The sequence below is a fragment of the Malaclemys terrapin genome, chromosome 7 (genome assembly GCF_027887155.1).
Source record: "Malaclemys terrapin pileata isolate rMalTer1 chromosome 7, rMalTer1.hap1, whole genome shotgun sequence".
Lineage (NCBI taxonomy): Eukaryota > Metazoa > Chordata > Testudines > Emydidae > Malaclemys > Malaclemys terrapin.
The window spans coordinates 28,653,441-28,665,318 of NC_071511.1; the positions used below are offsets into that span (position 1 = coordinate 28,653,441).

Genomic DNA, 11,878 nt, shown 5'->3' on the forward strand with positions numbered 1-11,878 from the left:
AACCTTTTTTGCTAACTTGAAGCAACATCCACTAATGGCTATCTAGCAACATTCTTCAGAGATCAAGTTTGGTAGGTTTTATCATCTGCTGCTCAAACAACCACATTGTTTTTTTTAAAAAAATTCAGTTCCTGTGAATGTGAGGCTTTACACGTAATAAACCAGAAATGTAAATGCACTGTCATTTTAGGACCAATGCTCTGAGAGTCTGAAGCCGGAACTTGTGCTTTTTATTTTTGGATATCTTATTGTTAGAACAAATAAGAAAAATGTGGGTCTGTCAGCCAAAGCACAAGTAAGTAATACTTTTGATATAAAACTGCAAATGCAATCAATGCTGGATTCTAGCTTACTTTCTAAAGAGAATGCTATTGTTACTGAAATTGTCTTCTGTAATTGCTGCAATGCCAAAAGAGAGGATGCAGTTTTAAATATCTGTTACTAATGTAATTCAGCTTAGTAAAAAGGCACTCACATGCTGCTTGACATGCGGGTAGATTCAAAGTCTGTTGCATACCAGCACCATCTGCAGCTACGTTAAAGCAAGGTAAGAGGAGTGCTGTGGGCAAATTTTAGGGGGAATGATTTGAGCACAGGCAAACATAGAAAGTAGGACTTGATTGTTTTATTAGAGATGTTTAGGGGTCATAGGTCAGAAAGAAGAGGTGTTTTTAAATGGAGTTTTAAAACACTCCTGGAGTCAATTAGGCACCAGAAGTAGAGTGAGAAGGAGGTTCCAGATGGCCCTGGAGATCTATTGCTCACTCTGGCTGGACAAGAAAGGGGAGAGACAAAAAAATTCTGGTGAGTGAGGCGCACACGGAATGGGAGAGAACAGAAGAGAAGGGGAGAGAATGTGAGATTCAGGGAATCACAAGTCCATGAAACACGTGAAGCTAGTATAGGGTTATATTGTAGAAGGTTCGGTAACGGGCAGGATGATGATATGCAGTTATAAAATTTGCAAGTAAATGAAAGGCATCAGGATTAATTTCATCAGACTATATTGTGCTTGGTCCTTAACCCTTGTGACACTAGGATTTTCTGCCTACTGAATGCTTTTAGCTACGCACAGAGGTTTTTGTGCAATTGTATAGAGCACAGGCATTTCTCACGATACTGTGCCACATTGTGCACTTGTTTCACCCCTGCTGGCATAGGGGGTGTGAATTGTTCTCCCAAAGAGGAGTCAGTTTCAGGAGAGGAGGTTCTACCAAGGGGCAGCACCTTTACTTTGTGACTGGGTCTCTCGCAAGAGTTTTTTGCCTGTGGACATACTGAATCGGCACATCTTCCAATGTCCTGGCTATGTCCTTCCCCTTACCCAGCTCTGCCCTTCTTGGTGCTGTACTGTTCAGCTGTGGGCACCCCGTGGACTAGTGCTTGAGGGTAACACTAGCACAATTTGCTCTTCCTGGATGATTTCCTGTCTATGGGGACCTGCAGGCCTGAGTGACATGGAAGTTGTAACCAAGGGCTGAGTAAAGTTGTGTATATCTCAATGAAGGACTAATCCCTAGCTCTTGGATATATGATATTTGTTGGACAGTACCGTTACACAATGCATCAAATGGATGTTTTAGCTGAAAATGTGCAGTCAGTTACTTCTTGCAACCTATTGGATGCGTATCATCGAAAAATTTGGAGGCAGATTTTCAAGACCTCCGCTTCCATTCAGGCACCTAAATAGGGACCAGTTTTTCAAAATAGCTCGACATGTTAGAGGCGGAACTCTCTAGAAAAGCTGCCTAATAATGTGCATACAGAGAGCTGCCCTATATTGTACTTCTCTAGCTCCAAACTAGCTACAAAAAGTCCAGTTCAGCAGCTGCAAGTGTTGTCTGCTTACAAACAACTTTTAAAAACCCACACATGAAGAGTTTTAATATCTGTCAGCACCACAAATCAGTTTATAGGTTTCAACCAAGTATCTTATCTTATGTTTTCAGTGTTTTGTGCCCACCCCTAGATAAGTGCACAAAACATGTATCCGTCACTGTGTATCCACTTTCGGTGCACAATAGAAATCAAAAGGCAGAGTCAAGCAACCACAATAAAAGTACCTTGCTGTGTTGATATGTTGGTCTGCTGATCAGAAACAGGGAGTGTTTTCCTCTGCTTATGCTTTGATCTATTGCCTGTATTTAGGGAACAGGGCACATGCTGTATGTTGTACTAAAATGAGGCCAGGAATAGAGAAGCCACAACAAGGTCCATCTTTTGATGTTAAAAGCTAGCTGTGTGTTATGTTATTTTATTTTTTAGAAGACTAATAAGGAGTGAGAATCATGATCTCTCTCTGTCCTGGCAGACATTCACAGTGGCCTATTCCATGTGAATGGACATGCTGTTCAGTCCCATTGATTACACTGAGGTTGCACAGGGTGTAAATCAGCACAAAATTTGGACACTGGCATTTTAAGCTCAAAACACCAATCTTGCAAGTGATCTCTTCTGGCTACGCATATGATGCTGCTAACTGCGAACAGAAGAGAGAGTACTCCTTAAAAGCTTGTTAAGAACCATTTTCTCCACTTGGCATCCTTGTTTTTCTTTACTCATGGTGGACATGTCCTCTCCCATCTTCTCTCCAATCATGTGGTTAGAAGGTTCTGAATCCAGCTTTACTGCCAAGGTCATGCTGCGTGGGGAGCCCTTGAAGAGATACAATGGGGAATTGTGGAGGGGGACCACACCTTCATGCCAGGGAGCGCAACTCTACAGAGGTGCCCAGCACGCTCACGAGCAGGAAGATTTTGTGTACAGATCCACCAGCCCAATCCCTGATGGAGCAACAGGGGGTGGTTATTGGTCAATCAATAGCAGCTCTAGAATGGCTCCATTTGCCAGCCCCGTAGCATTTGGGGTAGGATTCCTTTCCTGCTGTCAGCCATAGGACCTCCTTCCCCAAGCTTCTGTACTTTGGCTTTGGATAGGGACCAATAGTTGCCACTAGGAGATGCTATCTCTAACAGGTATTTGTTACACCGTTAAGTGTAGCATATTTTAGTTTGTAAAAATCTCGCAGTGGTATTAAATCTGCTAAAGCAAACTTTTAAAATGGTATACTATTTATCAGCACCTCTCATTGGACGGGTATGCTTCTGTATGTCCCCTTCCCACCAGTTCGGTGTTTGCCACCCCTTTGAAACTCATATCTCTGCTGCCAATCCAGAGGCTAGCTTCATTTTCATCCATTTTACCCTACCCCAGCTTTCAGGACACACTTTGCAAACACCATCCTTCTAGTCAAAAGGATTGGATGAAAATCCTTCAGAGCAGTCAGTGCCTATTAGGAGTACATTTTCAGCCATCTTCTGATTTGTGTTTTTTTGGGGGGTTTTTTTGTACACCCACTTTTGCATACATGACTGATGGTTCTCATAAAAAAAAAGTTACATATCCACATTTGAACATGCAGGTCTAGGAGCCCAACTGACCAATCTGCGTGCATAGGTGGTAGCTTATGCATGCAAAACAGGTGCAAAACCCCAGTTTTGTGGTGGCACAAACAAGGGGGTCTGCAAATATGGGCATACAAAATCAGAAGCTGGAGAAAATCATTTGGCCCTAATATTCCTGGTAGTGTGCTATGGGGCGAGAGACTCCTCCTAGGTGCTCAGCGTGTCAGCCAACAGTGTTCCCAGACACTGGTAGCCAGGTGAATGAGAGACTGGGCTTGAGAATTTAATATGGATCAGTGACAGAACTGCCACTGGGTTACTGGTCTAGAGCCTCAGCTGGTGCTACTATGATTTACAATACTTGTCATTTTTGGCCCTTTATATTCTGTTTATCTTAATTTAATAGAAATACATTATAGGCTTCAAGAATCTCAAACCTGAAACAGCTTCTACAAGAATGTTGGTTTTATCTTAAGCTTAGCCAGCTCAGTGAGGAAACTGTCTGACATGGATATGATTCAGAGGATGAACAACGCCCTTGAGAAATTGCTCCGTTCTGTGAAAAATAGTCTTCCTGATAAAGTTCTGAAGTCTTCAGCAAAGATTAAAGTGGGTATTTTTGCAAAAGTTGTTGCAGGTTTTAGGCTTCTTTAGGAGTCTAGTTTATCCTGTATTCAGTTGAAGTTAAATAAATATTACAGGAAACCTTAAATACCAATTGTACTATGACAGGTTATATGTGAAAAGTTATGGACAGCAGTGTCCTGTGTTCGCTGTGGGCTGGTCATGCAAACTTTTATGCTTATGAGTAACTTGTGTGAATATGTTAGTTCCAGGGAAGTCATTGAAACTACTCTTGTAAGTAATTTTACTCATGTGCATGGCCTATAGGAGTGAATCAGTGACTGCAAAGTTGGATGTAATGAAGCTGAGCATCAGTTATGTGGCGTTTGTCGTTGACTTGTGTTACTAACCATGTGTGTGGTAATCAGGCTTGGACAGTAGAATGCACTGACTCTTTTTGCAGATTATTTTTTTAAAATTTGAATTGAATTGGTCTTTGCAAATAGAACCGGTGCTCATGCAAATTAACCTCAGAGTCTGAAAGAGAAGCGTTCATCTCCGATTTCCTTTTGGCATTGCCTGTGTATTTCACAGCTTATTCACACCATAATATTCATAGATTCATAGATTCATAGATTCTAGGACTGGAAGGGACCTCGAGAGGTCATCGAGTCCAGTCCCCTGCCCGCATGGCAGGACCAAATACTGCCTAGACCATCCCTAATAGACATTTATCTAACCTACTCTTAAATATCTCCAGAGACGGAGATTCCACAACCTCCCTAGGCAATTTGTTCCAGTGTTTAACCACCCTGACAGTTAGGAACTTTTTCCTAATGTCCAATCTAGACCTCCCTTGCTGCAGTTTAAACCCATTGTTTCTGGTTCTATCCTTAGAGGCTAAGGTGAACAAGTTCTCTCCCTCCTCCTTATGACACCCTTTTATATACCTGAAAACTGCTATCATGTCCCCTCTCAGTCTTCTCTTTTCCAAACTAAACAAACCCAATTCTTTCAGCCTTCCTTCATAGGTCATGTTCTCAAGACCTTTAATCATTCCTCTAGCTACTCTTTGACTAGGTGTAAAGCACATAACAAGAGACAACCAGACCCTGGAAATGGCAATGTGTTGTTAGAAAAGTTTGTATGCAGTTACTACAAAATACCTTCGCTTTCTACATTTTACTGACTTCCAATTAATAAGAATAGTTATGGCCAATCCATTCTGGGCTTGCTTGTGATTAGGGTGATGCCCCTGCACAGAGGAGTAAGGGGAAGTCCGCTCCTCTTCTGGAGCAGTGGGATAAGGCAAGGCCTGGAGTAGGAGGAGCTTTGGCCAGGGAATTGTACTTCATGGATGTGTCTCAGAGGGGCTATCCCTTAATGGGACAACTTCCTGGGTGGTGTAGATTTCACCACCTCTTTCTCAGTTCTGTCCCTAGAAGCACAGTGTAGCACTCATAGCAGCCCATAAGTATCTTACTTTGAGAAGAATTCAGCAGATAATAATCTAGAAATTAGTAACTCTTTTTATCAAGGCATTTTATAGTGTTGGAAAAATAAGTAAGAAAGTAAAATAAATTAAAAAAAGTTGTAGTTATACTACATGTGAGAAGTAACTTTTAGGGTCACATTCACAAATGCATAGGGAATGGCTTAAATTAAAAATTAAAAAAAAGAACCCCACCACTTGTGTGGTTTCACATAAGCATATTTTTCTTGTTACATGGCCAAGAGTCTGCATTTGCTGTTTAAAGCTCTTGTGGATTTCAGGGATGAACATTGGTTGTAATTGCTTATCAATTCTTTTCTGTGCCTGCTTGCTCTTTTGACACAATGTTAATAAGTGTTTGTATGTTAAGTGCAGAGAGTTGGTGAGTAATATTGTCAACAATAACATGTATATAGTGTGCAAAGCACAAGATGTCAAATTTTGTTCTAAGGCAGTGACTTTTTTTGTTTGTTCTTTTGAGCTAGGCAGCGGCTTTTAGAAGGAAGTGGTTTAAAACTTACCTAAGTGGTTGGTGCGCAGACAAAGCAGGGAACCAATCATTAGATGCTTTCGGCCAAATTCAGAGGGAATGAACAAAACTGGTAATCATCAAGTGATCCATCCGTTGTCACCCATTCCCAGCTTCTGGCAAACAGAGGCTAGGGACATTTCAGAGCATGGTTTTGCATCCCTGTCCATCCTGGCTAATAGCCATTGATGGACCTATCCTTCATGAACCCTTTTTTGAACCCCGTTATAGTTTTTGCCTTCACAACAACATCTGGCAAAGAGTTCCACAGGTTGATGGTGTGTTGTGTGAAGTAATATTTCCTTTTGCTTGTTTTAAATCTGCTGCCTATTAATTTACTTGGGTGACTCCCAGTTCTTGTGTTATGAGGAGGAGTAAATAACTTATTTATTTTATTTACTTTATTTAATTTGCTTTCTCTACACCAGTCATAATTTTATAGACCTCTATCATATCCCTTCTTAGTCATCTCTTTTCCAAGCTGAAAAGTCCCAGTCTTATTAATCTCTCCTCATATGGAAGCTGTTCCATACCACTAATCATTTTTGTTGCCCTTTTCTGTACCTTTTCCAATTCCAATATATCTTTTTTGGAGTGACCACATGTGCATGCAGCATTCAAGATGTGGGGGATACAATATTTTCTGTCTCTTTCATACCGATTCCCAACATTCTTGGCTACTGCTGCACATTGAGTGGATGTTTTCAGAGAACTATCCACAATGACTCCAAGATCTCTTTCTTGAGTGGTAACAGCTAATTTAGACCCTATCATTTTATATGTATAGTTGGGATTATGGTTTCTAATGTGTATTACTTTGCATTTATCAACAATGAATTTCATTGCCATTTTGTTGCCCAGTCACCCAGTTATGCGAGATCCTTTTGTATCTTCAAATGATTAAAATTCAGTGTTTATAAAATTCTGAGTTTAAACCTGAAGCAATTTTGAGTAGCTGAGCTCAAATAAATCCCCTGAAAAGTAGATTTGATAGCAAATGCACTAATGAACTTTTAAACAGCAGTACCAGGAAGCAGTGTTGAAGAATTCAGAGATTATGCTTTAGGGTGACAGAAGTGGATAGACTTGTGCTAATTCATATTTATTTGATGGCTTTGAATTGATTTTTGTCAGCAAACAGTTATAACTTTGGAATATTCCACATCAGTTTGAAAAAAGCCTTAATGCTCCTGTGTGACCATCTACCTTTTGAGAATAGTCCCGTGAAATATTTACAATACTGTATACCTTTAACCCACTCAAACTCAATCTAGATCCACAGGTTAGTGTTCTGAGGTTGGTAACACATGTAAATCCAGTGTAACTCCACTGACTTCAGAGTCTGATCTCAGTGTAAAGTTAGCCCTGAGTAGGTTGCATTTGTGAAGCTCCGCTCATGTTCCTGAATAATTCACAAAAAAGGCTGAAGATTACTTTAATGTTTAGCAAAAAGAACAGGAGTACTTGTGGCACCTTAGAGACTAACAAATTTATTAGAGCATATCATATGCATCCGAAGAAGTGGGCTGTAGTCCACGAAAGCTTATGCTCTAATAAATTTGTTAGTCTCTAAGGTGCCACAAGTACTCCTGTTCTTCTTTTTGCGGATACAGACTAACACGGCTGCTACTCTGAAACCTTTAATGTTTAGACAGATCCTCCTTCTCAAGTGTTTGAGATCATCTTATCATTTTAAAGGGAAGAGGAAATTTAAAATAGTCCATTTTAAAACATGAAATTAATAATAGTTTCAGGAGCTACCTCTGCTCCAGAGTCCCCTGCCAATTTTTTTGCATTTAAATTCACATTACAGTATTTCATTCAAAGAAAAATCTCTCCAGTTACCATGTTAACACCCACACAGACTGACAATAGAGAAGAAATACCCACAAATACTGTTAAATTCCCAAAACAAACTGAAAAAAGAGACTCTTTTTCTCTCTAATCTGTCATTTATACTAGTTAGAGATGTTACTTGTAACAATGGACTTGATTCAGGAAAGCAGCCCTTGTTCAGGAAGGGCACTTAAACACGTTTCATGGTTTAAATTCTGATCCCTTTGAAGTCAATGGCAAAAATTCTATTGACTTCAGTGGGGCCAGGATTTCACCCAGTGGAACTTAATGCTTAATTGCTTTTCCTGAACAGCGATGGATGCTTTCCTGAATCAGGGTCAATAGTAGGCTGAAAAATTTCAGAAAGTATTACTTAAGTTGACAATGACCGTGTAATACTAAAGACCAAATTAAGACCTACTGTGAATAGGTGCAACTCGATTAACTTCAGTGCATATGCATCAGGTCTGAACTTGGTCCAGTGTGTTTATCTGCAGCAGTTTTAATCAGAATTAGTATTAGACTGGGACAATGTACACTGATTGTCCAAAAACACATTCTGATTGGCTGGTTGGGCCATTTTTGATGACATCACAACCACATACAGTATCAACTTTCTTTGGTACCTGTTGAGACCGTATCAGTGAAAGCCAAAACAAAAAGCAAACAAACCTACCCCCAATATATTAAATTGGGTGGGTTGTTTTATTTCTCCAAACCCCTTAGGAAATGAATCAATAATAATTTTTTTAAAAGAAAGAAAACATCTTAGTCATTCCCTTTTCTGGACTTGTCAATGCATCATGTCTCATCTGTCTTTCAGACTATCAGCCCTCTGGGGAAGACCGTGTTTGTACGATGTCTTGAATTTATAGGCATTTAACAAATAATAAACAGCAATATTATGTCATTTAAATTGTTAATCTAATTCTTGCAAACGATTGAGGCATGTTTATCATCTGTCTGGTGTATCACAGGCATTTGTGATTCATCCATTCTTGAATCTAGATGCTGATTTACCAAGTAGAATGCAGTGCCTGTGCACCTGTATCTCTACTTAGAGGAAGCCTATCGAAAAGGATTTTATATATACATACTCCCATAATCATTCACTGTTAGATCTATTTAGCTTCTAGTGAAGAAATTACTAGTTGTTTGGAGAAATGAATACCGAGGTTCATGACCTCTTTCAACCATCCAGTTTAAAGTGATTGTCAAAAAAGTGGATGTTTCTGAAGTGATAACTTCAAAGTTAATGACTTTTCTTTCCTTCAAATAACTGATACAAGCTAAGCTACCAGAGCCAGGACAAGCTGCTTTTCAAGGGGAAAAAAAGAGGAAATAAACATTGACCCATTTCTTTTTCCAGGTTGCCCTTGTGCTCCTTTTCAAATCAAATGTCATATTGACTCAAATCCGACATTGGAAGCATGTGGCGAGTTGCAGCACATCGGCCCTGTACAATGTATCCATCAAACTGGAAGGAAGCCCAAAACCAAATCTCCATTGGCCAAAACACATCTTCTGCAGAAACCCCAAGGCAAGTGGTTTTGTTCCTCCAATATTCATACAATTTTCTATTGTGCTTCAGGCATAATGTTTTAAAAAAGATAGTTTTAATTTGAAAATTAGAGCTGTTGTCTCATTGGGAAAGTACAATTAGCATGACTTCGTTTTCATTTTTCCAGTGTTAAAAATTCAGTTGAAAAAGCTTTGGGGGAAAAAATGGACTCACGAATGACATAGATTAATTAACTTTTCAAAAATGTGACCTTATACATTTTCAGTGTGCATATCACATGTAACAGTAAAGATTAGGATTTACTTAAAAATACTGTTTAAATTCTTTATTCATTTTTATTATAAGAACAGCTTAGCACTCAAATCTAGAACTCCTTTGTGTTGTATTGAAAACAGCTGCACTACACCTAGCACAAAGAAATGCCTGAAAAATTACGAATATATTTTTTAAAAAGGAAACAGTAACCAAACCAATGTGTACAGCCAAGCATACCATTATTAGATGTAATAACTGTGCAACCCCATCAATTCAAGAATAATCACAGTGAAACAAGCGCCTCCACCTTACTTCCAGACACAGGATGATACAAGACACAACGAGCCAGCTCCTCGGCTGGTGTAAATGTGTGTAGTTCTGTCGAAGCCAGTGTAGCTACGCTGATTGACACCAGCTGAGGAGTGGGCCCCAGAAGTGCAGAGTTTGAGCATTTAAAATCCCCAGGCTGTTTTTTCCCTATATGCATCGAAGTGCTAATTGCTTGAGGAGACTAAGGCCCAGTCCCTTGTATGGGGAGAAATTATTTCCACATGTTGCAGTCTGTACAGTGAAGTGTTAGTCTCTTTGTAGTACCAATTATTGTTTTTCTTACTAGCTCTTTAGAAATTGCTTAGAACACTGTGCGTACTAGAGGTTTGTCTTCTCAGCTAAGATACATGCTTCATTTATCTGAAAGTAATTTGAAAGGCCTTTTTTTTTGACAAGTGCAGGTGAGAATATCCCAAAGCTCTTGATTTAAACAAAGCTCATAAAAAGCAGTCGCATAAGTAGGTAGGTATCATCATTATGTGACAACAGGAAACAACCATTTTGGTCACTATCAAAAATATTTAAATATACTGTACAAAATGAGACTCCTATGTTATCGTCCTGAATGCCTGTAGAAAAAGCAACTTTCTGCCTTGCCTTTAACAATTGGTATCCATAAAGAAAAACTGTTGACACTTCTGAAACTGAAAGGACAGTCTTAAAGTGTAATATTGGTATACTAGTCAATACTTCCCTCCCTGTAGGTGATGTGGTGTGTGTGTGTGTGTGTGTGTGTGTGTGTGTGTGTGTGTGTGTACACACACACACACTTAGTTTTCATCTAGAGTTCTTTCTCTTTCAGATTTCATTATTGAACAGTCCATTAACATTATTAATAATGCTTATAAGGTATTATGATCAATAGGAATAGCTAAAACTAGATCATCAGCCTGTGTATATCAGTGAAACTGCTCTGGAATTAGTGGAACTGTACCTATTTATAATAGCTGATCTAGCCCATTATCTCTATCTTCATCAGCTTGCTCCATTTGATTCAGATCATGTTTAAAAGTGCTCCAAATTGCATTAACATTGGTCAGCCTCATCTCCATTTGTCAAATATCAACATTCCTGAAATGATATATCCAAGCCTTCCCTCTCTCCCCCATATAGAGCAAGGAATTTATACTAAAAGGAGTAACTCTCTTTCTGTCTTGCTGAGATTCAGTTTAACACCCTGAGTAATAAAAAGTTATTAAGATAAAATGGACACACATAAAGGAAGACATAAGTTTGAATAGTTTCTCTTGCTAGTACTCCCTACACTCCTGTTGCAAACCAATTTGACACTAGTTCCCAAAAGTAGATGAAATATATTCAAATAGGAAAAATAAGAATGTAAGCGAAGATTTTCAAAAGTAGCTGTTGCCAAGTAGCCACCTTCTGCAAATCAATCTCCATTTCCTGACAGTCCCACCACTCCTGATAGTCACCCAGTGGGAATCTCAGGAAAGGTTCAATTGTTAACTTCATAATTCCTACAATACTTTAAAAATATTATTACACCTAATTCTGGTTATCCTTTAGCTTAAGTTGTAGAAGTCTGGTTTTCTAGCCCTATTGCCACATGTGTGCATTAGCTGACAAACATACTGTGTGCATGCAGCCATGGAGTCATTACTCTTTGGAGTAATGATCTGTGACTTGCATCTGCTTCCCCTCCTGGACTCAGATCTACTCTTCTTCTGTAAGAACCAAATGAAGCCTCTAGATCATTCCAAATTTCCATTGCTGGTTTGATTTCCCTGGGAAAAGGTCTGCACGTTCTTTTGCACACGTGTGTATTCACATTTCCTCACTGTATAAAATGTTCTGTTTGAAGGTTACTTATCCAAGCCTACAGTGATAGATCTTCAGCTACGTCTGAGGAGATTTAAATGTGCAACCACCAATATCATTAGTGGAAATTGGATTGCTAAATCAATCCAAGTTTGTTCAGAATTGGC

General features: G+C 39.2%; 1 protein-coding gene across 3 annotated transcripts in view; it reads left to right on the forward strand.

The window, feature by feature from the left end:
* The window catches only part of FGD3 (FYVE, RhoGEF and PH domain containing 3), a 205,838-nt gene that overhangs the window by 104,838 nt on the left and 89,122 nt on the right, over positions 1-11,878 (forward strand). For all 3 annotated transcript variants that reach the window (XM_054036013.1, XM_054036014.1, XM_054036015.1), the window contains exon 2: positions 9,195-9,365. In XM_054036013.1, the coding sequence (XP_053891988.1) occupies positions 9,195-9,365 (171 nt within the window). The remainder of the gene's footprint in view (positions 1-9,194; positions 9,366-11,878) is intronic.